The 27,771-nt window shown below is 44.6% G+C and overlaps 1 protein-coding gene across 2 annotated transcripts in view; it reads left to right on the top strand.

Moving 5' to 3' along the window:
• Nucleotides 1-27,771, top strand: part of FRMD4A (FERM domain containing 4A) — a 451,440-nt gene that overhangs the window by 85,414 nt on the left and 338,255 nt on the right. The window contains exon 1 of one of the 2 annotated variants that reach the window (XM_039357563.1): nucleotides 18,615-18,852. The exons of the other annotated variant lie outside the window; for it this stretch is intronic. Within the exon in view, the coding sequence (XP_039213497.1) occupies nucleotides 18,820-18,852 (33 nt within the window). The 5' untranslated portion in view covers nucleotides 18,615-18,819. Of the gene's footprint in view, nucleotides 1-18,614; nucleotides 18,853-27,771 lie in introns of those variants that run through there. 2 annotated transcript variants of the gene reach the window in all.

Here is a 27,771-nt window from a genome sequence, read left to right as displayed (position 1 = left end):
CCTATTACCAGTAACCTTTGCCATTTCGCTTAAGTTATTTACACTGTATTTTCTCTTTTGAATGAGAGCGTAAACATTTGGCTTGAATGAAGCCTTTGGCTTCTGCTCAGCTGCTGGAGTTGAACAGAAGTTTGGAAAAGTGCAATAATTCTGAATTCTGAAGAGAGAGAAAGAGGGAGGGAGGGTGAGGGTGAAAGAGAGAGAGAGGTGGAGAGTGGGCAGAGAAAGAATTGAGAGGGGGGAGAAAAAGAGAGAAGGGAGAGGGAAAAAGAGGGAGGGAAAAAGAGAGTAAGGGAGATGGAGAGAGAAAATCAGAGGGGGGAGACAGAGGGAGAAAAAGTTTGCCACAAAGAAGAAGGGGTCAACCTATTCTCTAAAGCACCAGAAGGCAGGACAAGAAGCAAAACTAATCAAAGAGGGAAGCAACCTAGAACTAAGGAGAAATTTCCTGACAGTTAGAACAATTAATCAGTGGAACGCTTGTCTTCAGAAGTCCTGGGTGATCCATCGTGGCCAGCCACTTGTCTGAAATGATATAGGGTTTCCTGCTTGAGCAGGGGGTTGGACTAGAAGACCTCCAAGGTCCCTTCCAACTGTGTTATTCTGTTATTATGCTGAAACTGGGAGGTAGGACTGATCTCTTTCAGTGGAACAGAAGTTGTGGGTGCTCCAACATTGGGAGTTTTTAAGAAGAGACTGGACAGCCATTTGTCAAAAATGGTATAGGGTTTCCTGCCTGAGCAGGGGGTTGGACTAGATGACCTCCAAGGTCCCTTCCAACTCTGTTGTTGTGGTTGTTGTTGTTGTTAAAATGAGGGGGGGAGAGAATGTGTGAGAGAGAAAATGTGTGTGTGTGTGTGTGTGTGTGTGTGTGTGTGTGTGTGTGTGAGAGAGAGAGAGAGAGAGAGAGAGAGAGAGAGAGAGAGAGAATGTTCCTGTATAACATAGAGTAAAATTTCTCTCTATGGGAGAGATGAAAAGTGTATTTCTCCTGCATCCTCTTTCAAAAAGTGTCTGGTAGCACTCTGTGCAACTCACAAAGGCTTATGCCTTTTAATAAAAATTTGTTAGCTGGGGAAAAGCAACCAGACTCCTTCTAATTTTGGGCTATCTCAAACAAAGATGGTTCTCCTATCCTTCCTGCATCTTCTGGGATGACTTCAGATCTTTTAACCTTCCTTTAAATCAAAGGGTATTGAAATTCTAATCTAAAGTATGTCTCTGGAGATTCTCAGTCATCCAGGTCATGGTTTTCCCAAAGGTGCTTTTTCAAAAGGCAACCGGACTTTCTTTGTTTTTCCTTGAAGGCGTTTTGCTTCCCCATCCAAGAAGCTTTTTCTGCTCTGACTTCAGAACTGTCAGAACTGAAGAAGCTCCCGGGATGAGAAGCAAAATGACTTCAAGGGAAAACAAAGAAAGTCCCGTTGCTTCTTGGAAAAGCACCTTTGGGATAAAGTATAAGGAACATTACTCAACTATTTTACAAATACATCTTACCCTAGAAATTATATATATACAAAATAAATCAGTTACGATCACCAGGAAAATCCAAACAGGAGAAATTTTAATAAAAACCAAGCTTTCATCGGAAACTTCCGACATCGTCAGGGTTAAAGCCAATCAATGGGAAAAACTTATATAAGATCACCAAGTGCCTGCATCCGGCTTCTGCACCGCGTCATCGGTCCCAGCTGATTAGATTGCACTCTAAACGTATCCATGACACCAGCACCCAGCCCTTTCCTGTTCCTACTTCGTACACTTCCATTCATTCCTCCATCACTAATTCTTGGACTAAGTGGGATCCTCTCCCCCCTTTTTTGGTTGACAATTGCTTCTATACTCCCCTCACCCTCTTGTGCATAGTTCTTCTCACTGGGGGTCCTGGGCTGTGGATCATTCAATCCTCTCTTGATCTCACCATGTGCTCCATTCGGACTCCAACTAATTCCCCCTGCCATTCATATATATATATATATATGAATGCTGTGCGTGTGTAAACTGTTGAAGGAAGTAAGAGAAAAGGGTTTTTAAAACTGAAATTTATATTCCAAACAAATGAGCCCTTTTTTCATTACACACATGGGCAAATGCGTAAACTGATTTAAGCGCCATTTGCAAGAGGAGTCGAAGCTTAAGTAGTCACACTGAACATTCCAGGCACATAAAAATAAATTAAAAAATTCCCCAAATGCACATGACTTGTAAATGAAACCTCTTTAATTATGGAAAATCATTGGCAAGAATAAACACAGATGGGGAGATGTCTTTATTATGAAATGGCTTTTATGCACGAGGCCGGTTTGCATAAATTAACAAATTTGGATCAGGAAATGAGATCTTCCGTCTTCCTGAAAGAAAACAGCTTGTTAGCCTAATTTTTCAATAAAGGAATATCTGCTACAACTGAAGGATAGGATAGGTCGACATGAGCACATTTGTTGGCACTTAGATTTATCTGCAATTATTTTGCAAACAAGGTATTAATCAAAACTATCCCTGGCTAATTTACTTTTTATTATTTTAAGGAAATCAACAGTTTTTAAGCAATGAGTAATGTACAGTATCAGCTTTATATGGAATGTGGATGTTACTCAGAGTTATTTGGCAAAGCAACAGGAAGGTGGAACTTAGGAAGACCATCTGACCTGCTTCTTTATGAAGATCTATACAACATGCCCTCTCTTGTCATAACTACATCAAAGTGAAAGAAAACTACACCAGGTTTTACAAGATTACAGCGTAAGTTCCTGTAACATTCTTGAAAACAGTAAGGACTTTTTTTGGAGGGGGGGGTATGTTATTTTTTAATTTCCCACTCTAGGTGAGGATTTGCTAGTGGTCTCCCTTCCAAGCGCCAAGTTTCAAACTCACTGCGTAGCTTTTTGTGATCAACAGTTACGTAATGCAATATTAGAGATTAATTTGGAAGGGAGTAGAGAGGCATGTGAAGCTGGGCTTATCAAGTCTCTAATGCAGGGATCTTCAAACTTGGCAACTTTAAGACTTGTGGACGTCAACTCCCAGAATTCCTCAGCCAGCCAGGGCTGGCGGAGGATTTCTGGGAGCTGAAGTCCACAAGTCTTAAAGTTGCCAAGCTTGAAGACCCCTGCTCTGATGCCAGAGTAAAATCCAGATTTTTACCATGTCCTTAAAAAGGAAACAGGACTGGGGCCAGCCTGCCCTCTTCCCCCCATGAATGGCATGGGTCCCATGGCTAAGAAGATCTTAGGCCAATGAGCCAAAGCTGGGTTTTTCTCCATCTGGAGAAGAGACAGCAACCACAGATGGCTGCCAGTAATGGTCGATTGAACCTGGGTCTTCCTGCTTTTAACCCAGCATCTTCACCATTACACCACACTGCATGAGAGGCCATATATTTCAGCTGGAAGGCTCCTTTGCAAAACTGGGGTCTATCTAGGACAGGGGTTCTCAACCTTGGCAACTTTAAGACTTGTGGACTTCAATTCCCAGAATTCCTCAGCCAGCTGTGGAATTCTGGGAGTTGAAGTCCACATGCCTTAAAATTGTCAAGGTTGAGAAACACTGTTCTAACTCTTGGCAGTTTGAAGACGGGTGGCCTTCAATTCCCAGAATTCCCCAGCCAGTAAGAATTCTGGGAGTCGAAGTCCAGACATCTTCAAGCTACCAAGACTGAGAAGCACTAATAGACGTGCATCAGCAACTGTACAAAAATCTTTTTCTGAACAAAGCAACTAAAGAATTTAGTGGATTTTTCAGCCTAATTGGCGAGACTAGCAGGCATTAATCTTTCACACCTGCTAAATTTCTTTCTTCTGGCTTTTGTTCTGAGGTGCCCAGTTGTTGGCTGGCCTTAGGCAGGACAGCGCTGATAGTAGGCTAATTTAAGGAGGAGGGGGCCAGAGTGAAAAATTGGGGAGGGGGGAATGATCAGGATCGTTGCTTCCCATTTCCAGATCGCAGAGGCCTCCTCCACTGAGATTTGGGGAAAAGAAGGAACCCTTTGCAGGGGAAGGTAATCGCAGCATTCATGTTTCCACAGGTGATGTGCTATGAAATAAAAGACCACAATGGCAAGGGATGGGCCGGCCCCTCCCTCGGGGCCTCCCCCTTTATCTCTGCATAATGCCGGAGATATTCCGGCTGCCAACCTGTCTCCATGGCAACCTTTTTGATGCTACCTTTTGTTCAGCTGATAATCTGCCAGCTCACGTGACTGTCAGGCCGTGGAGATACAAAATGGGGTGCAGCAGCAGGAAGCCGGTTGAACGTCCTCAGCAAATGGGGTGGAGTTCGGGAGGGGCTATGGGGAAGAGGGGGCTCATTTGTCACTGGCCGTGACAAATTGCCAAGTGCAAAATGGTGGCCTCCCCCCCCCCCCTTTGGAAATAGTTCTTCCTCTCCCTGTGGTGGTAATAATAATAATAATAATAATAATAATAATAATAAAGTTGGAAGTGCTTGCACTTAAAGCGGTATATAAGTCTCATAAATAAATAAATAAATAATCCCCTGCTCAGGCAGGAAACCCTATACCATTTCAGACAAATGGCTGTCCAGTCTCTTCTTAAAAACTTCCAGTGTTGGCACATTCACCACTTCTGGAGGCAGGTTGTTTCACTGGTTAATTGTTCTAACTGTCAGGAAGTTTCTCCTTAGCTCTAGGTTGCTCCTCTCCTTGATTAGTTTCCATCCATTGCTTCTTGTCCTGCCTTCAGGTGCTTTGGAGAATAGCTTGACTCCCTCTTCTTTGTGGCAGCCCCTGAGATATTGGAACACTGCTATCATGTCCCCCCTCGTCCTTCTCTTCATTAAACTAAACATACCCAATTCCAGCAGCCGTTCCTTATATACTTTAGCCTCCAGTCCCCTAATCATCTTTGTTGTTCTTCTCTGTACTCTTTCTAGAGTCTCAACGTCTTTTTTACATCGTGGTGACCAAAACTGGATGCAGGATTCCAAGTGTGGCCTTACCAAGGCATTGTAAAGTGGTATTAATACTTCGCGTGATCTTGATTCTATCCCTCTGTTAATGCAGCCTTTGTTGGCCTTTCTGACAGCTGCAGCACACGGCTGGCTCATATTTAAGTGATTGTCCACTAGGACTCCGAGGTCCCTCTCACAGTTACTACTATTGAGCAAGGTATCCCCTATACTATACCTGTACATTTGGTTTTTCTTGCCTAAATGTAGAACTTTGCTTTTTTCACCATTGAATTTTGTTAGATAGCGCCCAGTGTTCAAGTCTGTCCAGATCCTCCTGTATCCTCTCAGCTGGCTGCAGGAGCCTTTGATTAAAGCCATGATCCTCCCAGCAGTGCCCATGGTCACCCGTGGGTCCTCTGAGAACATCTCAGCATCTCACAACTTCTTCGGCATCATTTTGGTGAAATTGCTGCACCATAATAAAATGAACTATGGAGACAAAAAGTATTCTACGGATGGTTAAGATTTGGGGCTAGATTCTGAGGTTCACTCGGCCGTTCTCAGCCTAGACCACTTGAAGATGAGGGGATCTCAACTCCCTGTTGCAAAATAAGAGCAATTATCTGCAGAGAGGTCTTTGACCTTGGCTGTCTGGTAAATGGTTACTGTATATGAGAGGTCCTTTGTATGAGCCTGATTGTTTTCTTGCAGACATTTCATTACCCAACTAGGGCGCATCATCAGTTCTAGAAGAGAGTGAAGCTTAGGAGGGGAGAAGTCCTGGGTACTCTCTGACCTTGGTTGTTTTCTTGAAGACATTTCATTACCCAACTAAGGTACATCATCAGTGATAGGAGGGATTGGGGTTTGCTGCCACCAAAGACCCATCATTCCACCCTACCTTCTTCCCTTCCCAAAGCCATGGGGCCTTTAAGTAGAAATCCACCTGCCACAACACGTTGCAGAGAGGGGGGGAGGAAAGAGTGAAAAAAGAGAGAAAAAGAGAGAGAGAGAGAGAGAGAGAGAGAGAGAGAGAGAGAGAGAGAGAGAGAGAGAGAGAGAGATAGGAAAGAGAAAGAGAGAAAGAGAAAGAGAAAGAGGAGGAAAGAAAAAGAGAAAAAGAGAGAGAGAGAAAGAAAAAGAGAGAGAGGGAGGAGAGGGAGAGAGAGAGAGAAAGAGAAAGAGAAAGAGAGGGGGATGAAAGAGAGAGAAAGAGAGAGAGAAAGAGAGGGGGAGGAAAGAAAGAGAGAGAAAGAAAGAGAGGGGGGAAGAAAGAGAGAGAAAGAGAGAGAGAGAAAGAAAAAGATAGAGGGGGAAAGAGAAAGAGAGAGAGAGAAAGAGAAAGAGGGGGGAGGAAAGAGAGAGAGAGAGAGAGAGAGAGAGAGAGCTCATTTCAACCCTGAGCTCCAAATATTCTCCTTTATCGACTATTTTATAATCTACTCACCCCCAATAGTGTAAATAGGCAAGTCTCCCATGGGAATTAGTTTCTGAGTTTGCCCTACACATGTTCCCAAAGTCCCCCAAATGCCCCTTTCCTAAAAGGTAGCTTATTCCCGAAGCAGAACATTAAAAAGCTAGTTTCAAACCTAGTCTAACAGCCTCCTTGCATCTCTACCCAATTGCAGCTGGTATCCTGCACATGGTTGAATTATGACAGAGATCTCCAAAACTGACAACTTTAAGGCTTGTGGACCAACTCCCAGAATTCTCCAGCCAGCCAGTTGGGGAATTCTGGAGGTTGAGGTCCACAAGCCATAAAGTTGCCAAGTTTGGAGACCCCTGGATTAGGAGTTCCATTTTTGCCAATTCACGCATCTCAGAGGTCCACCCTCAACAGCGTGAAATGCCTGGGTGACTCTGCGCTAGTCTTCAGCTCTCTCCGCTCAACCCACCCCATAAGATGGTGAATCTTGTTGTGGGGATAAAGGGAGATTGCCAGGTAAGCCAACTTAGGGCCTCGGGAGGAAGAAATAAACCAAACCAGCAAATATTTGCAAAAGGCAAAAATAGAAGTTGCCTCAGTGCAGTTGGATGAGGGACATCTCCACAATATCTGAGAACTTCTCTTGAATTTCAGCATGAATCACATTCATTGACAGCCCAGTAGAACACAACGGCTTTTGTGCTCAGCTTTCTGTGAATGCCTGAGCTGTTAGGAGGAAGCACTGTGGTGTATCCTCTCTCTATGGGCTATCTGGTTACCAGACAATAACTCATGAGAACGGAGCATTTAGTCCTGATTAGAATCCTTTTTAAGTACAAAAGGCAAAATTAGCTCACTGAAAGGAGGTTTTAAGAAGAAATTTAAGAAGATTTTAAGAAGAGACTGGACAACCATTTGTCTGCAATGGCATACGGTCTCCTGCTTGAGCAGGGGGTTGGACTAGATGACCTCCAAGGTCCCTTCCACCTCTGTTATTCTGTTATTAAATTCAAATCAATGTGGTTACTTGCAGTTGCTTACATTGCCTTTGCTCTTATATGTTACTTGTAGGAAAGGGTGTAGGTTTATACATAAGTTGTATGTAGTATGTTTAAATGTGTGTTATGTATGTGTACACTTTGAGAGCAAGCAACTAAATGTCATTTTTAATGTGTGCCGTTGTGCTCACAGTAAAAAATGACAATAAAGATTCTCTCTCTCTCTCTCTCTCTCTTTCTCTTTCTCTCTCTTTTTTATTTTTCTATCTCTCTCTTTCTCTTTCCTCCCCCTTCTCTCTTTCTCTCTCTTTTTTTTCTGTCTCTCTTTCTCTTTCCTTCCCCTTCTCTCTTTCTCTCTTTTTTCTTTCTTTGTCTCTCTCTTTGTCTCTCTTTTTCTTTCCTCCACCTCTATCTTTCTTTCTCTTTCTCTTTCTCTTTCTCTTTCTTTCTCTTTCTCTTTCTCTTCCTCCCTCCCTCCCTCCCTCCCCCCCTCTCTCTGCAACTTGTGTTGTGGCAGGGGGATTTCTACTTAAAGACCCCATGGCTTTGGGAAGGGAAGATGGTGGGGTGGAGAGGAAGATGTGCAGGGAGAAAGCCTTAACAACTCACCAACACCGAGGAAGCTGATGAAAAAAGCTTTGGGTTTATATAAATCATCCTCCACCATCTTCATAATAGCATTGAGGCTAAGAGCAGTCAGAATGAGGCCGGATGGCTTGACCCACCAGGATAATGTTCCCTGTCTGACCTAGGCTTAGTCTGGCTTAGTCTGCCTCGGGGCTGTTTGAAAAAGTGATTATCTTCTTGATGCTCATCCATGGACATCCATTAGAAGGGGGTGGGGAGGTGAGCAACATGACATCATTGTGATTGCTGCCCGACAACACCCATGCCATTGTCCCGGCATTTTGGTAAAAGGAAACGAATTCTGATTGTTCACCGCCAGAGTCCCTGCTTTGAGATTGGTGGCTAGACAAGTGGAATAAATTAATAAATAAATAAAATACTGATTAACAGCATGCCTGCATTGTGCAAATTAAGTCTGCTGCTGGAAATAAGGGGCAGGCTTGGGGCTGCTATTAGGGCCAAGCTGCAAACCGTATTAAAGACGGGAGTTTAATTCAAAGATATATGCACCTTCCCTTGAATGTCTATTTCAGACTGTTTGACAGTGAGGGCAATCAACCAGTGGAACAGCTTGCCTCCAGAAATCGTGGGCGCTCCATCACTGGAGATTTTTAAGAAGAGACTAGACATTCACCTGTCTGAGATGGTATAGATTCTCCTGCTTGAGCAGGGGGCTGGACTAGAAGACCTCCAAAGTTCCTTCCAGCTCTGTTCTATTCTAGATATACAAGGGCTGCATATATCACAAAGGGAGAGATATTCTGTAGATGTTTAAGGCTGGAAGCTGGATTTTTAAGCTCAGTGTTTTCAATCCGGACCATTTGAAAATGGGTGGACTCCAACTTCTAGAATTCCGGCTGGGAATTCTGGGAGCTGAAGCCCATCCATCTTCCAGCTGCCAAGATTGAGAAAGCTGGAATAGTTGACCTTCAAAAGCTAAGCAGGATGACATCTGATTTACATGGAGCATATATAGTATTCAATGAAATAACCAGAACAAAAATCTATTACTGTTGCATCATTGTTAAGAATTGGTGCTGTCCAGTTAGTCCCAACCACTTGATTAAGATTTTTTAATGGTGGATCCTGGGGAAAACCTGGGAAAATTTTCTGCATAATTAAGCCTGGATGTAAATAAATAATATATGCATTAACTAGCAGGTCTGTGTAGACAAAGGAATGACACCTGCTTTATAATCCTGACGGACCCAGAATGTCAGGCAGTTGTTGGCCAAGGAAAATGGACTCTGCAGCACATTTCCCTAAAATGAGGCTGGAGATGAATTATGAATTATTAGACTAGATGACCTCCAAGGTCCCTTCCATCACCATCATCTTCTTCTTCTCCTTCTTCTTCTTCTTCCTCCCCTCCTCCTCCTCCTTCTTCTTCTTCTCCTTCCTCCTCCTCCTCCTCTTCTTCTTCTTCTTCTTCTTCTTCTTCTTCTTCTTCTCCTCCTCCTCCTCCTCCTCCTCCTCCTCTTCTTCTTCTTCTTCTTCTTCCTCCTCCTCCTCTTCTTCTTTTTATTATCATCATCATCATCATCATCATTTGCAAGTGCAGCTCCTGCAGCTCATGGATCAGACTGTTGAGTGAAGGCTGAGCAGTTTAGGGGTTTCTAAACTTGAGTATCCACAGAAAGACAGATGGCATTTGCTGCCTCTGTTCTGTGTTCTTTGCAACTTCAGAGCTTCTGACAAGGAACTGAGTAGTTGAGATTAATTCAGAGTTTGCACATTAAGGTAGAGCGATCCCGGTAAGGAAACTGTTGGGGGTTTGCCTCAGTTGCTGTGGAATGGAGGGTGTAGGTTTAAGAAGCCATTGCTGCAAAGTAGCAACGCTCATGGAAAGCAACATCTGCCAAACGAACAAAAGGCTAGCGTTTTCCAAATGGCAAATACTATCTGGGTGATTACAGAGGCTTATTGTGGAAAAAAAAGAAAAGAAACATGCCGGCATGGACGTTGGAACCCCTTCAAGAATTGCTTCTCCCCAAATGAATCTGCTTCCATTTTGGAAGCTCTTCCCCATATAAAGCTTGTCCACTTTTTATATGGACGCAAACATGCAGCCATCTTATTTGGGAAGCCAGATTTGGATCATTCTTCCTTGGGGGGGTCTTTCAGGGGAGTTGTTCTTGCCACACAAAAGGCCCTGGTGCCAAACACCCCCTCATTGGTCAGTGGAGGCTGTCGCTGAGTTCCATCTCACCAGCCTCTTGCATCCTGCCTGCTTCAGCTTCGTAGTTTTTGGCACGTGGGGAACTCCCATTTCAGAATAACAGAGTTGGAAGTGACCTTGCTCTAGCAGGAGACTGTATACCAGTGATGGCAAACCTTTTAGAGACCAAGTGCCCAAAAACTGGCCCCACCACCACTCCCCCCCCCGGCGTGCCCCCACTCTGCCTCCACACCGTCCCCACCCCGCCTGCCCGCAGGGCTACTCACTGCCTCCAGGGCCCGCCACAGATCGCCCAGGCAGCCCAGCAGCGCCATGGCAGCCATACCCTCTGCCCGCGCCCCACAGCATCAACTGTGCGCGATGGGACGTGAGGGCAGAGACTTGTCTACACTGCCTGGCTGCCATGTCCTTGGCTGTGTTGCTCTGTGTGGGCCACGCTCAGGGTTGACTCGTCCAGGGGGGCTGCTGGTGAGGAGGGGGTCATGGGGGGAGGTGAGGCTGGGGCAATGGCACATGTGCCCATAGAGAGAGCTCCGAGTGTCGCCTCTGGCACGCGTGCCATAGGTTCGCCACCACTGCCGTATACTATTTCAGATAAATGACTGTCCAGTCCATTCTTAAAAACCTCCAGTGATGAAGCACCCACAACTTCTGGAGGCAAGTGGTTCCACTGGTTAATTGTTCTCACTCTCAGGAAATTTCTCCTTAGTTCTAGGTTGCTTCTCTCCTTGATTAGTTTCCATCCATCGTTTCTTGCCTTGCCTTCTGGTGCTTTAGAGAATAGGTTGACCCCTTCTTCTTTGTGACATCCCTTCAAATATTGGAAGGCTGCTATCAGGTCACCCCTTAGTCCTTTTTTTCACTCACAATAAGCACTGTTTCTTTCCAAGTAGCAAGTTGTCCTGAAGTGGTCCTCTCTTACATTGAGTGATCTGTTCAGGCCCTAGAGGTGATACCAGGCTCATCCCATCTTCTGGTCTCCTGCTGCATTGTTGAGGTCTCAAGTTTCCATGAAGAGGTCCACATTTACCTTGCCAGGTGATCATGGGGAGAAGATGATATGCAGTCAGCTTTATTTGGAGATGATGATGATGATGATGATGATGATGATGAGAAGAAGAAGAAGAAGAAGAAGAAGAAGAAGAAGAAGAAGAAGAAGAGGAGGAGGAGGAGGAGGAGGAGGCGGAGGAGGAGGAGAAGAAGGAGAAGGAGAAGGAGAAGGAGAAGAAGAAGAAGAAGAAGAAGAAGAAGAAGAAAGAAGAGAAGAAGAAGAAGAAGAAGAAGAAGAAGAAGAAGAAGAAGAAGAAGAAGAAGAAAGAAGAAGAAGAAGAAGAAGAAAGAAGAAGAAGAAGAAAGAAGAAGAAGAAGAAGAAGAAGAAGAAGAAGAAGAAGAAGAGAAGAAGAAGAAGAAGAAGAAGAAGAAGTTGGAAGGGACCTTGGAGGTCTTCTAGTCCAACCCCCAGAAACCCTATACCATTTCAGATAAATGGCTGTCCAGTCTCTTCTTAAAAACTTCCAGTGTTGGAGCATTCACCACTTCTGGAGGCAGGTTGTTCCACTGGTTAATTGTTCTAACTGTCAGGAAGTTTCTCCTTAGTTCTAGGTTGCTTCTCCCCTTGATTAGTTTCCATCCGTTGCTTCTTGTCCTGCCCTCAGGTGCTTTGGAGAATAGCTTTTTAAGGGGGAGATGTCAATGGCTGAAAGCAGGATGAAGCATTCCTTTCTGGCTATCAGAATCAGAATAGAGCTGGAAGGGACCTTGGAGGTCCTCTAGTCCAGCCCCCTGCTCAAACAGGAGTCTCTATACCATTTCAGATAGGCGGTTGTCCAGTCTCTTCTTAAAAACTTCAAGTGATGAAGCACCCACAACGTCTGAAGGCAACCTGTTCCACTGATTAATTGTCCTCCTTAGCTCTGATTAGTTAGGACAGCTCTGCCCTTGTCTACTAGCTGGGAAGAGACAGCTTTGATTAGCTCCTGGTTCTCTGTGAGGATTTGCGATCATGGCTGTCTTGACAGGGTTTTGCTAATCTGAAATAGATCAGCCAAGCCCTGTTTCATTTAAATGAGGCAGTGGGGGAGGGGGGATTTCAAGATGCACTAATTATCTCGAGAAAGATTGGTGTTTGCTTTTAGTCGGGCAGAAATATATATATTCCATCTAGTGTTTCTGAAACATTTTCTTTTAAGGCTATTACTCTTGATCTTTTCCAATCAGTTTTTAGAAGTTCCTTTGTAAATTATGTATCGCTTCATATATTTTAGAAAGAGAGTTAGAAATGCCAGAAATATAAAGGTCATAATTATAAAGGGGGGGGGGAGAGAAATCAAGCTTTGCTCTTACTCTAGGTTATTTCTTTAAGGATTTGTTTTCCACTGTATACATTGCTTGTTTTACTTAAGACTAATAAAGTAACTGCTCTTCATCTAATTTCAGTGGGAGCTGAATGTGGTTTGTTTGTTTGTTTGTTTTGGATTCAGAATGTGTGTAGATTTATTTTGATTTTTAAACTTGCCTTTCATAAGAAATGCCGTACACTGTAAGCAGCAAATATGGAACCTGCCCCATTTTGCGTGTTTTTTTCCAGGTAAAATCCTTTCCACGGGTAAATATTGATTGTTCTGCCTTCTATCTATGAATATAATAAGGAAGGAAAGCAAACTGTTAGAGAATCCAAGAATACTGCTTGGCCTCCTTCAGGCCCTGTCGGCCAAGCAGTGCCATTTGGCGGGGCCGCGGAGGAGGGCCCCGCCAAATGGAGGAGGAGGGCCTTCTCTGTGATGGCGCCCACGCTTTGGAACCAGCTCCCCCCGGAGATTAGGACCGCTCCCACCCTGTTGGCCTTCCATAAGCTACTTAAGACCTGGCTTTTCCGGCAGGCCTGGGGTTTATAAAACCTGACCCCTGGATGACTGTCTTTGCATTGTTTGTTTTGTTATGTTTTATGTGTTTTTTATTGTTAGCCGCCCAGAGTCCTTCGGGAGTGGGGCGGCTTATAAATTTTAAAAATAAATAAATAAATACTGCTTTATGGTATGTGTGTCCAAACTAGAAAAATTGGGTAAATTATTGAATATGTCTGAAAGCCATAAGTCAGTGGAACAACATTTTTATTGTTGTTTTATTGTGTTACTGGCCAAATTTTGAAGACTCTTCCTCTGGGATGCTTAAGAAGGAAACTGTAGATTCCCTGAAATGTTTCTAGTATTTATATTGTGCTTTGCCAATGAGTGATATGAATCAAGCTGCACCACCCATTATTTATATATTTAGTAAACCCTATAAACATTTGAACTATGGTGCTGGAGAAGACTCCTGCACATCCCCTGGACTGCAAGGCGATCAAACCGGTCTATCCTAGAGAAGATCAACTCTGACTGCTCTTTAGAAGGCCAGATCTTGAACTTGAAACTCAAATACTTTGGCCACCTAATGAGAAGGAAGGACACACTGTGAGGTAGATGAAAAATTGCCATTAAGAGAAATGATAAAGTACTTTTGAATTATATTTTAATTAACAGGAGTGATGTTTAGCAAGCATTAACTAATATTATAAACTGGCTGAATGTGATAACCTGTGTGCAATTCTAATGAAGAAACATTTTTACAAGAGGTGCCAACCGAAAGTCACAAATGGTGTAAGATATTACGCGTGTAGGGGAGTGTGGTTTTCTGCACATTGTATAAACTTCCCTTTTTCCTATGTGTGTGATCTCAGGACATGAACTTCTCTCTTTTATTGTGTTAAAGGTAGATAAGAGGTCATCCATTAGGTTAAGCGTGGGCGGCAAGCTGTATAAGAATGACACCCTGGACATAACCCAGGGTTCAGAATTTGTCATATGAATACTCTGAACCTTTGCACAAATAAAACCTGTTTTCTCCAACCCTTCGTGGTCTTATCTTCTGATGTAAGTATCGTGGTTTTTCCACTACAACTGGAGAAGAGCCTAATGCTGGGAAAGATTGAGGGCAATAGAAGAACAAGACGAGAGGGAATGAAGTGGCTGGATGGAGTAGGCCTGAGCTTAAATGGACTCCAGAAGACGATAGAGGGCAGGAAGGCCTGGAGGAACGTTGTCCATGGGGTCGCGATGGGTCGGACATGACTTCACAACTAACAACAACAACAACATAAACCTCCTGCAGGGTCCATCAGTTGTCTTCATCTTACAGTGACTCTTGAAAGTCAAAGGGACATCCAACTTTCAGCCCAGGTTTGAGTTCAGAGTTTAATCTAGGATTTTTCTGGCTTAGAATTCTTGCTCTTAATCATTATGTACTTATATCTCAGTGTATAATTTTCAGTAATTTTTAATAAGCTTTCAATCAGATAAAGTGTCAGTCTTAATTGTGTGAGAGGTTCCCCCCTCTACAAAGATTAACACGGCTAGGAATGATATCTTTGTTTCAAGATAAGGAACCACATAACATAATAAACCGTTACTGGAATAAAGTTCAGAATTTATACTGGGACAGATTTAAAAGTTTTCATCTTTCTGACCCTCTTAGAAGGGGAACCTTGGATTTGCAATTATCACCAGTCCTCAAACCGTTGCTTAGTTCAGTGCTGTGTATGTAAACTGGAAGATAAATAGAAGTTTAGTTCAATGTAAGTTTTTTTTTAACTGCAAAGCATGCTTTTAGATTGGAAAGTCCTTCAGCAATGGGTGGAGTTGGCACATTGTGGATGCTGGCTGTAAAACCAAACAGTGGAAATACAGTATGTGTGGAGCTGAATAAACCAGACTTTCTCCTGGCCTGTGCAGAAAATGGTCCCATTAGAAAATAACAAATTGATAGGAAAGTGAGTTCCATTAGAACAGGATTCCCCGATCTTGGCAACTTTAAGACGTGTGGACTTCAACGCCCAGAATTCCCCAGCCAGCCATGGGAGTTGAAGTCCACACGTCTTAAAGTTGAAAACTCTGCATTAGAACAATTCTTCTTAAGTCAAGTCAAGTCAACCCAACTAAACTCAATCCAACTCAGTTCATTTTGGGGGGCTTCCAGTCACTTTGGCTGGATGTATAACCACATCTCAAAGCTTTTCCTTCCCAATAGCCCACAGTCAAAGACAAACCAATACTGTATCACCACTATTTGCAAGTCTTTGTGAATGTCAAAATGCATTCTATGAATACATTTGCTCGTCTAACTGTCAGCTAGTCTAAATGTCCAGTAAATATCAATAAATATGATTCACGGAAACAAAAAGACCTTTTGGGCTCCTCCATAATTTTTAAAAGTGGGGAGGGGTCCTGAGAAGGAAAAGTTTAGAAACACTGACCTAGAGCAGGGGTAGGCAACCTTGGCTCTTTTATGACTCGTGGACTTCAACTCCCAGAATTCCTGAGCCAGCCATGCTGAGGGAAAAGGGAGAGGTTTCCAAGCTGAGCCATGCTGGCTCAGGAATTCTGGGAGTTGAAGTCCACGAGTCATAAAGCGGCCTAGGCCTAGGCCAGAGGTAGGCAACCTTGGCTCTTTTATGACTCGTGGACTTCAACTCCCAGAATTCCTGAGCCAGCCATGCTGAGGGGAAAGGGAGAGATTTCCAAGCTGATCCATGCTGGCTCAGGAATTCTGGGAGTTGAAGTCCACGAGTCATAAAAGAGCCAAGGTTGCCTACCCTTGACCAAGAGCAATCAGCATGATGAAGACAATTACAGCATCCTGGGATAATATGATCCCCATTTGCAACCTTCCCAGATGGCTTTTGCCCAAAAACTCAAGGGAGGAAGCCAGATTTATTTAATGACCACACAATTCAGTTAAGAACTGCAGCGATTCACTTAACAAGCAGGGCAAAAAATGATTGTAAAGTTAGGTACAACTCATAGCTCCTTGCTTTAGCAGCTCCCTATTGTGGATATGGACAGAGTGATAACAGTGATCCAATATTTGAGGAGCTCCTACAAACACAAGGGGGAGGTCAAATTATTCTCCAAGGCACCAAATGGCAGGACAAGGAACAATGGATGGAAACTAACCAAGGAGAGATACAACCTAGAACAGTGGTGGCGAACCTATGGCACGCGTGCCAGAGGCGGCACTCAGAGCCCTCTCTGTGGGCACGCGCGCCATGCCCCGGAGATGGTAACCGTCCCTCTTCAACCAGCCGCCCGCTAACTCACTGAGGTTCCACATGGCCGGATGCATCCCAGTACCCATGCGCTCGCTGGCCTCTGTGTGCGGGGGCCGATGGTATCAGGCAGCACTGCCCCGGCCCCTGCCTCACCTTGCCCTGTGACAATGGCACCCCTGCCCTGCCTTGCTTTGCCTCACCTCACCCCATAGCACGAGCCTCTTGCCCACCGCCCCACCTGCCAGAGACCCCCTGGATCTCCCCCAACACTGCCCGGCCCCCACAGGCGTCCCTCCCCACGAGCAACATCGAGGTGATCATGCCCACCTTGGCCACACCCACCCAATCTGCCATGACCACCATAGCCACGCCCACCTGGCACCCGGCGATAAATAAGTGGGTTTTGGGTTGCAGTTTGGGCCCTCGGTCTCTAAATGGTTCGCCATCACTGCCCTAGAACTCAGGAGACATTTCCTGACAGTGATTGATCGGTGGAATGATTTGCCTCCAGAAGTTGTAGGCGCTCCATCATCAGAAGTTTTCTAGAAGAGACTGGACAGTCATTTATCTGAAATGGTATAGGATCCTCCAAGGTCCCATCCAACTCTGTTATTCTACATTTTATGTGGTTACATGTTGAGGACTCCCCATTATATCCTCTGCTCAGAATTGTGTATATTGTTGAAAAGTATACCCTTGTTTTCTGCTTCTAATAAACTCCTTGAGGCCCTCTGAGCAGTGAATATGAGCAGGGAGGGTTCCATTTTGGTCCGTGTTAAATACCTCTGTATCAACTTTAGACAAAATCATTCTTACTAATAGACATCTGTTACTTTTCTCTTCCTCCTTCATCCACAAAAGACGTCTTGGCCAAAAGGAACAAATTTTGGGGTGCACTCCCTTGCCTCACACCCTTGTGCATTCCTTCTTGCAAAGTCCTATTAATTTCCACAATCTTTACTCCAGGGCAGTAGATATGTACAGTTACAGCCTTTATCAATGTGGTCACACTAACCACCTTGGGCGAAGTGTGTAAAATCTCCTTTCTTCACACAATCCCCTGCTTAATGAATACGTATTCTTAAACCCAAGATGGGCTACTAATAAAGGAGATTATTTGTAGCTCAGGGTTGACATGAGGGGTGCTTGGCGGTCTCTGAGCTGGGGAGTTTTCTTGCAGACATTTCAGTACCAGTACTGCAGGCCACTTTAGCTGACTGTGTTCAGCAGGTCAGCGGTTCAAATCTCACCAGCTCAAGGTTGACTCAGCCTTCCATCCTTCCGGGGTAGGTAAAATGAGGACCCAGATTGTTGGGGGCAATGTAAATATATATATACATTGCTTACTGGTGTACACCGCTTAGAAAGTGCTTGCACTTAAAGCGGTGTATAAGTCTCATAAATAAATAAATAAATAAATAAATAAATAAATAAATCAGTGCTACTAAGGAGTGGGGTTTGGTCTCAGTTTATATTCTAGTGGCTTGCCCTATTGATGCTGGTGGGGATTGTCTTAGATGTTCTTTAGTTGGGCTGTTTACTGTTGACTTGTTTGGCAATTCCTTGATTAAGGTGTTGTTTATTTGAGTGTTGGTCTGATGTTAATCTTGGAGTTCATTTATGCTCATCTGGGTATTTATTGCTGGTGGGGAAGGTGTTTTGGTCTTTTTATCCCCTTCTGGGCTTGTTGATTGTCTCTTTTGCGTAGCATGTAGATGTTGTCTACTTTGCATAATGAAACTTCTGCAATCTTGCTTAGAGAGCACCAAAGACACACACACACCCCAGTCCTCCCGCTTCTCCTCTCCACAACCCAACATCTTTCTAGCACTGATGATGTTACCTAGCTGGGTAAGGAAAGGTCTGCAAGGAAACAGCCAAGTTCAGAGAGCACCAAGGACCCCTCACTACTACTACTCCTCCTCCTCTTCACAAACCCAACTCCCTTCTTGCACTGATGATGTTACCTAGCTGGGTAAGGAAAGGTCTGCAAGGAAACAGCAAGCTCAGAGAGCACCAAGGACCCTTAGGTGGGCTAATTTTTGTTTTACATGCCATCTGCTTCTTCAAAGCAAAGGGGCAACAAACAGTGAGGAAAGTTGTTGTTCAGCTAGAGGTGGTCCTCCCGAATTTGCTTGGAAAGCCAAGGGAGGGTGCACTCTTTGGATGCTCAGAGGCAAGGTTCCTCTTCTCCCCCCCCCCTTCCGTGTGAACCGATTACCCCCTTATGCTTTTTTGGATCACCCCTTCTGGTGCCGAGCACGTTCCCCGCCCGGAGCGAGAGTTTGCCAGGAAGACTGGTACGGAGCTGCAGGCACATTATGCATCGAGCGAGTGGGAGGGAGGGAGGGAGGGAGGATGTGTGCGTGTGTGCGTGTATGTGTGTCTGGCAGGGAGGCTCCTGTAGAAACAGCGCTGCTTCCCTCGACAGCAGCGCGTGAGGGGCTAGGAGAGGGAGCAGGTGGGCGGCCGTTCCTCTGAAAGGGAACCCTGGCTGCCTTGTGACCGGCTTTCCTTCGGATGGGCTACTTGAAGAGAGACCAAGAGGGGCCAAGTTGAAGGGGGGGAGAAGACTGGCATGAAGAGAAAGGCAAAATGGAAGGGCTCCTTTCTCCCATGAGGACCAAGGTAAGAAAAAAACGACTCGTCTGCCTTGTCTTGGTTGCCTTTTTTTTTTAAAGTCTTGGAAAGAGCTGGCTGGAGCGTGAAAGCAAGCGGGGGCTCTCTCCGTTCCCGGCTCACTTTCCCTTTTGCGCCGCGCCGAATCGGCACTTTCCCTCCTTCTCCGCTTCTTTTGTACAGGAGTTTCCCCCCCCCCCATCCGCCCCCGGTAGACGCACACACTTTTAATTTCCAGGCTGAACGCGCCGCTTTGTGTGCGGTGCGTGGAGAAGAAAGAGACGGCCGAGGGAGCTGTTCAGTTCAAAAGAGTAGCGAGTGGCGGGTCAGGCTGTCGGGAAAAAGAGCGGGGGAAGCGGTAGCGTTTCTCCAAACAAATTGCAAGGAAATCAACCGGGCTAAATTCTTCATTCCTGCCTTCCCGGAAAGCCTTTGGTGTGACAAGAGACCCCCCCTTTCTTTTTCTTTTTTTCTTGATGCGTCCCCCAAGCGTGAAACAGGCTAGCGAGGCTCTGGGTTTAAGGAAGCAAAACGAGAGAGAGAAAGAGAGAGAGAGAGAGAGAGAGAGAGAGAGAGAGAGAGAGAGAGAGAGAGAGAGAGAGAGAGAGAGAGAGAGAGGGAGGAGAGAGGGGAGAGGAGAGGGGGGGGGGAGGGGGGAGAGAGGAGCAGGAGAGGGAGGGGGAGGGGGAGAGGGAGAGGGAGGGAGAGAGAGGGAGGGGGAGAGGGAGGGGGAGAGAGAGATGAAGTACAGCTAATTATTTGCACAGAGAGAGGAAGGGAGGGAGGGAGGGAGAGGGGGGAGGGGAGAGAGGGGGGAGAGAGAGGGGGAGGGAGGGGGAGAGGGAGAGGGGAGGGGGAGAGAGGGGAGGGGAGAGAGAGGGGAGGAGGGGGAGAGGGAGAGAGGGAGGGGGAGGGAGGGGGAGAGGGAGAGGGAGAGAGAGATGAAGTACAGGCACACAGAGAGAGGAAGGGAGGGAGGGAGGGGAGGGGGGAGGGGGAGGGGAGGGGGAGAGAGAGGGGGGAGGGGAGGGGAGGGAGGGGAGAGGGATGAAGTACAGCTAATTATTTGCACACAGAGAGAGGAAGGGAGGGAGGGAGGGGAGGGGGGAGGGGGAGGGGAGGGGGAGAGAGAGGGGGGAGGGGAGGGGAGGGAGGGGAGAGGGAGAGAGAGAGGGGGGAGAGAGAGAGGGAGAGAGGGAGGGGGAGAGGGAGAGAGAGGGAGAGAGAGAGAGATGAAGTACAGCTAATTATTTGCACACACACACACACACACACACACACACACACACACACAGGGAGAGGGAGAAAGAAAGAGAGGATGCCGGAGGAGTGAAGTCAAGAATCCTGTCTGGATTTGCATTTGACAGCTCTCGTTTGCCTGTTAGTGCATGAAGCCAAGAGATGGCCAGGATCCTGTTGTCTTGCAAAGTTTGTGATGCGTGACTGGTCGGAAGCTTCCCATCTTCTGGTGCTGCTAATTGGGGCAACATCAGCTTTGCTCCCTTTTTTATTTTGATAGTTGGATCTTCCGCAACTGGGTTGTGTTGGTTTCTTGTTTATTCCTAGTAGACGGTTTTGGGCTGGGAGAGAATCATTCAGAGTCATGCATGAGTCCATCATAGAAGGAAAAGGACCTGAATTAAACTTTCCAAGTTTGAAATAACCCACTGGCTTTTTGGATCACGCATAAATGCATGTGATGTACACATGGTGGTTTGTTTGTTTGTTTTGTCTTTGTCAGACCAAGAAACCCAAACTGTGATTCATTCCTGTTTCTGATGAAGTTCACTTTGGTAAATCTGAAAATCCAGCAGCAACAGCAGGCAAATATTCTCCCCCATTGTCTAGCCTACTGCTTCTTCCCCTCATAAAGCTAGCTGCTGGGTTCCGCTTTGCACATTGACAGCAATCTAGCCCAGATGATATTTAGTCCCACTATGTTTGGGGGAGGGGGGAGACCCATGGGCTACCAGATCTCCAAACCACACAAATCCTTGTGGTGTGAAGTGTTCAAGTGAAGATAAAGGCTGGGAGAATCTCCCTGTCTACCATCAAATGACCTCTTCTTCATTGTCCTACCTTGCAAAGCAAGTCAAGGACCATCTAGCCACGCATTGAACAAAGACTTTCCCTGTCCAGTCCCACCTCGCTTTTCCAGATTGTCACAACCAGTAGATTCTCTCCTTTTGATCCATGGGCACATTCATCAGTTCTAGGTCAAAATCCCCCTTGTTCAATCCATAAAAGGGTCAACACCAAATCTGGATTCAGGGATGTCACAAGTATTCTTTTGCAAAAGGAGAAGATACGGAGATGGAAGGAAGAGAAAAGGATTGATGTAGACAGATAAAGGGAAGATGAAATGAATGTAGACTGAGTTACTGGGAGCGTGGAGGAGAGAGTGAGGTTAAAAGAGAATCTGGAAAGAAGAGACGACCTGTAGCTGAGCATCAAAATGCCTGCTGGACATCATTTCGATTTTATGTTTATTTATTAGACTTCTCTCCTAACATAATTTCCTAGGGATCATCAGAAGTTAATTAGTATGAGTGAAGAAGGAAGACAAATCTGCTCCTCTTCCTACGTTATCCCAGATATCCTGCAGCTGTTCAGGGAGGAGAAGGGAAATGCACTCTGCATTTGCTCAGGAGCTTTGGATCCGTCCTTAGTTCTGGTGTTGCCAAAGTGTCTTCTGGTATGAAGAGCTTGAAGGGACACAAATAAAACACTGCCTCAGTTGTTGCCGTTGTTGCTGATGATTGCAATAATGGGAAGCCTCCGTGGGCAGGGCAAAATCAGAATTGTGTACCCCCAAGCTACTGCAACCGTGAATAAAAATAGTGTTTTGCTGAGTGGCTGATTAAACCAAACACTTATGTTAATAGGGTCTTAAAGGAAGCAAAGAAAGGAAATGTGGATTTCTTTCTCTGGAAGGCAATTACAGAAAGAGAGATTCCCCACCCTTCCCTTCGCATCTGCTTGTGACAAGTGCAAGGCAACGAGTCAATTATTTTCATACCATTTTAATAGAAAGCATTAAGGACAGCAAGGACAGAAGCATCATGCAAATGATCAGGTCTGCATTTCCAGTTTCCCTAAATCTGGGGCTTGGATTCCATTAATGGTTGTGTGAAAGCTTACGGACCCAATAAGATGGTTTTTATTGTTTTATTCCTTGTGGTCCTTGTTGTATCGTTGTGTTTGGATCCCTTCCTGTATTCTCCCACCCACCCAGCAGCGTCGCTGGACCCATTTCAACTTGCTCAGGTACCCTTGGCTGAGGAACTGTTATATCTTATATAATATAAAAGAGGACACAGGACTGTTTTTATACAGGATTTTAATACATTTTCCCCCCTCAGCTACATATTTTTCCCCCTCAGCTGCCATTCTCGTGTGTGTGATTTTTTTTTTTTCTTGATGGATGAAATCATAATGGTGCCAGTTGATAGTTTCCAGGGTAAGATATTTATTCCTTTCCTCAAAATGGTTGCCTGAGGCAAACTAGCACAACTCTGATTGGCCATCTGGTTAACGCTGAAATTATGATCCACACTAAATATAATACTGGAACTTGGGGTGTCCTTTAGTGCTGCCGATGCTCTGATTCACACGGCGTTAAATGGGGAAGGAATCAGCCCAGACAGAAAGCTGTTCCAGGCAAACTATTATAAAAGGACTTAGAGCTTAGTCATATTTTTAACGCTCAGGACTTTCCTGACACACCCCAAATTCTTAGAAATGTGAGTGGAAGGGGATGGCCTCGTCAGACGAACCCGAGGCTGTGATCAAAGGAACTGTTCTCTAGCATAGATTTTTCTTTGATTGTTGTTGTTGTTGTTGTTGTTGTGAAAGAGAATATGCCCTCTGTAAGGATTGGCTGAAAAATGGATTTTGGAAGCAGAAGGACAAGTGAGACGAGAATTTTCATTGCTAAGCAAGGCTGTGGTTAAGTCAGTCATGCCCCGATTTTATGACCAATGTTACCATTGTTGCTAAGCGAATCACCATAGTTGTTAAGTGAGTCAGGCGGTGGTTAAGCAAATTTGGTTTTTTCAAGGGATGTTGCATGTCGGAGACAGGTTGGGAAGGTCGCAAAAGGCTATCATATGGTCCTGGGATGCTGCAAACTTTATAAATACATGCCATGTGACCACAGGGATGCTGGGATGGTCGTAAGTTAAGCTGTATCTTTTGAATGGTCACAAAATGAATGGTTGTAAGTCGACTGCCTTTTTCATGCTATTTGGCAAATGTCTCCCCATCTTGGGAACTTTAAGATGCGTGGACTTCAACCCCCAAAATTCCCCATATGGCCATGCTAAATGACTGATTAACCAGTGGAACGCCTTGCCTCTGGAAGTTGTGGGTGCTCCATCACTGGAGGTTTCCAAGAAGAGACTGGACAGCCATTTGTCTGAAATGTATAGAATCTCCTACTGGAGCAGAGGGGTTGGACTAGAAGACCTCCAAGGTCCCTTCCAACTTTGTTGTTCTGTTATTCTCTCTCTGTTATCTGGGATTAGTGGGTGAGGACCCACTTCACAGCAGTTGTTGTTGTTGTTAGTTGCGAAGTTATATCTGACCCATCGCGACCCCATGGACAACGTTCCTCCAGGTCTTCCTGTCCTCTACCATCCTCTGGAGTCCATTTAAGCTCACGCCTACTGCTTCAGTGACTCCACCCAGCCATCTCATTCTCTGTCGTCCCCTTCTTCTCTTGCCCTCCATCTTTCCCAGCATTAGGCTCTTCTCCAGTGAGTCCTTCCTTCTCATTAGGTGGCCAAAGTATTTGAGTTTCAACTTCAGGATCTGGCCTTCTAAAGAGCAGTCGGGGTTGATCTCTTCTAGGACTGACCGGTTTGAACGCCTTGCAGTCCAAGGGACTCGCAGGAGTCTTCTCCAGCACCATAGTTCAAAGGCCTCCATTCTTTGGCGCTCAGCCTTTCTTATGGTCCAACTTTCACAGCCATACATTGCAACTGGGAAAACCATGGCCTGGACTATACGCACTTTTGTTGGCAGGGTGATGTCTCTGCTTTTTAGTATGCTGTCTAGATTTGCCATAGCTTTCCTCCCCAGGAGCAAGCGTCTTTTAATTTCTTGGCTGCAGTCCCCATCTGAGGTGATCTTGGAGCCCGGAAAAATAAAATCTGTCACTACCTCCATTTCTTCCCCATCTATTTGCCAGGAATTGAGAGGGCCGGATGCCATGATCTTGGTTTTCTTAATGTTGAGTTTCAAGTAGTATAAGATGGCAAATGCCGTTAGAGGCCACATCCAAAGAAGTACAACTTCTAAACCACAATGATAGTTGCTTTGATCAGGCACATCTCAAGTCCAAGGGCTTCTTCTGGACATGACCCAGAATTCAAAAATTCAGAGAAAGTTGAAGAGTTGCAGAGTAGAATTGAAGATTGGAAGACACGGCCCTGAAGCAAAATTTAGTTTTGAGAAGACAGGCCTGAGGAGAAACAGTCTATTTTTCCGTTGCTTGAGTGAATGTCCCTTCCTAAGAATATCAATACTTTTCTCCATGGTCCAAGAGTGCAAAGCAGAGAATAAATAATAGGATTAATTGACAAGAAAGAAGATTGCAGGTCAGTGTCAGGATGATGAACGTCAAACAAGGAGATCCAGCTGACAGTAGCATCAACAACCCAGAGAACTGGTGGCCTTCCTTTCTTGGATGGGTTGAAATGAGGCTAGACAACCATCTGTCAAGGATGGGTTCATTTAGACTCAGGTATAATTGGGGTGGTTTGTAAGCCTCATAAATAAATTCCTGCCGTAAGCAGGGGTAGTGGGATTCAACAATGATCTCTCTCTCTCTCTATTCAAGCGTGACTAATGGTTTGTTTTAGTGAAGTTTTACACAGAATGAATTCTGAACTCAAGACAAGTGTGTCAGATATTTTATTAGCTTTAAGAAGAGCGATACACGATTGCATTCAAGAAGCTGTCAGGCATACAAATTTTTCTTCCTGAATGAGATTATTTCTCACAAGTCAGCACGGAAATATAGACAAGTTCTTATTGAATGCATTGCAAGAGATCAAAGCTGAGATACTCTACGAGTTTCTTTAGCGATGGCAGAGAACACGTAGTCCTTGAGTTGCGACCAAAATAAGTGAAACAGTTAGGTGAGTTTCGGCCTAATTTACGACCTTTCTTGCCATAGTTGTTAAGTGAATCACTGCACCTGTTAAGTTAGTAACACAGTTGTTAAGTGAATCTGGCTTCACTTGACTTTTTCTTCCCGAAAGATGATTACATGATCCCAGGACGCTGCGACCATCATAAATATGAGTCAGTTGTTAAGTGGCTGAATTTTGATCACATGACCATGGGGGTGCTTCAACAGTCATAAGTGTGGAAAACTGTCATAAGTCACCTTTCAGCACCATTATAATTTCAAACGATTACTAAATGAACTGTGGTAAACCGAGGACTGCCTGGATAAAAAAAATTACACTTCTATATGTGATGAATGTTTAGGATATATACCTGGACCCCAGGTAGAAGGAAGATAGATAGATAGATAGATAGATAGATAGATAGATAGATAGATAGATAGATAGATAAACAGACAGATAGAGATGGATGGATGGAGAGAGAGACAGACAGACTAGGTAGGTAGGTAGGTAGATAGATAGATAGATAGATAGATAGATAGATAGATAGATAGATAGATAGATAGATAGGGGAGAGAGAGAGAGAGAGAGAGAGAGAGAGAGAGAGAGAGATGATAAATTGATTTAGTACTTTGAAGTTTTCTTTTGCCGATTTTCTACAGTGCCTTTTCTGGTTATTGAATATTTTTATGCACTGACATACCTTCTAAAAGAAAACATTGCGTTATGAAAATATTCCTTTGTTTATTGTAATCATCTCCTACATGGTTAATAGAACATTTTTCAAAAAGTGACATGTGCAGTATTGTGTGCTGTGTTGAGGACAGACTGTGATTTTCATGAAGAGTGAGTCTCTTTGGTTTTTTACAATTTCAGGCAAATGTTTCATAATTATGATAATAGTAGTGATACAATTCTTGGGATAACACTTCAATTGGCCTTAAATTGCTGGCATTTTTTAAAAAATATTCTTCAGAAGCAACTATTTAGATTCTTGGGAAGACTTTGATGCATAGGAAGGCCAATGTCAGCTAAAGAACTGGCAGCTGTGATTTCACATTGTTACCTATATAATAACAATCATCTCTCATAATAAATAATAATCCCAGATCCTTAGGAAAGACTTCGATAGGTGGATAAAAATTCCAAATCCAGTCTTAAACACCTGGCTGAGTGTGCAACCGACCATAAAAATAATACTGCAAATGTGCTGGTTCATTTGCATTTCTGCAATTAAATGAGATCAAAATTAAAAGAGGAGAGTTGGGGGGGCTGACATTTCTTTCTATGGAACCATATGGAGAGTAACTTTAATGTATATTTTTAAACTCATTTGCATCCTTTCCCCAATACTCAACAGATGGCAAGACAAATGCTAGAATTTCCAGAAAACTGAAGGCAACTCCAAATAAATATAAATGTAGCCTAGTGGTTAACGTTTCTCCCTCCCCCCTCCCTCTCCGCCCACCCTCGCTATTAGAAAACACAAGTCAGAATTCAGGAATATTTTTTTCTTTACTTGTAAGGAGACTGGAGTGATGGAGAATGATTTCAAATGCTGTTTTAGTGGGAACAATCACAAAATGATGGGGGAGATTTATTAAGGATGTGCGCCCCACTGATATGAGGCTAAGCAAAATTGTGATCCACCACTGATCCATACTGTGTAATATGTAACTCATTTTGCTGAGGAAACAGGTGTTGGCATAGATTCTTTGCTGGTTTACAACCATCTTGTTCAGCTTGTTTGGGTCCCCCCCCCTTTTCTTTCAACATAAAGGGTTTCATCATGTAAACTCATTGCAGCTCAGTTAAATATCCTGCTTATAGAAGAGAATATTTTCAGCTCAGGGTTGAACTGTGGGCTCCTTGGTGCTCTCTGAGCTCGGTGGAATGGTGAAAAAAGTAAGGTTCTACATTTAGGCAAGAAAAACCAAATGTACAGGTATAGTATAGGGCAGGGGTAGGCAACCTTGGCTCTTTTATGACTCGTGGACTTCAACTCCCAGAATTCCTGAGCCAGCCATGCTGGCTCAGGAATTCTGGGAGTTGAAGTCCACAAGTCATAAAAGAGCCAAGGTTGCCTACCCCTGGTATAGGTGGAACCTTGCTCAATAGTAGCAACTGTGAGAGGGATCTTGGAGTCCTAATAGACAATCATTTCAATATGAACCAGCCCTGTGCTGCAGCTGCCAAAAAAGCCAACACAGTGCTAGGCTGCATTAACAGAGGGATAGAATCAAGATCACGTGAAGTGTTAATACCACTTTACAATGCCTTAGTAAGGCCACACTTGGAATACTACATGCAGTTTTGGTCATCACGATGTAAAAAAGATGTGCAGAGAAAGAGTGCAGAGAAGAGTAACAAATATGATTAGGGGACTGGAGGCTAAAACATATAAGGAACGGTTACTGGAATTGGGTATGTCTAGTTTAATGAAAAGAAGGACTAGGGGGTGACATGATAGCAGTCTTCCAATGTCTCAGGGGTTGCCACAAAGAAGAGGGAGTTATTTTCCAAAGCGCCTGAAGGCAGGACAAGAAGCAATGGGTGGAAACTAATCAAGGAGAGAAGCAATCTAGAACTAAGGAGAAACTTCCTGACAGTTAGAACAATTAACCAGTGGAACAACCTGCCTCCAGAAGCGGTGAATGCGCCAACACTGGAAGTTTTTAAGAAGAGACTGGACAGCCATTTGTCCGAAATGGTGTAGGGTTTCCTGCCTGAGCAGGGGGTTGGACTCGATGACCTCCAAGGTCCCTTCCAACTTTATTATTATTATTATTAACTA

The sequence above is a fragment of the Crotalus tigris genome, unplaced genomic scaffold (genome assembly GCF_016545835.1).
Source record: "Crotalus tigris isolate CLP2741 ecotype Arizona unplaced genomic scaffold, ASM1654583v1 scf7180000018925.3142382, whole genome shotgun sequence".
Classification (NCBI taxonomy): Eukaryota; Metazoa; Chordata; class Lepidosauria; order Squamata; family Viperidae; genus Crotalus; species Crotalus tigris.
The sequence above is the reverse complement of the archived record's forward strand: the minus strand, read 5'-3'. Positions and strand labels throughout refer to the sequence as shown.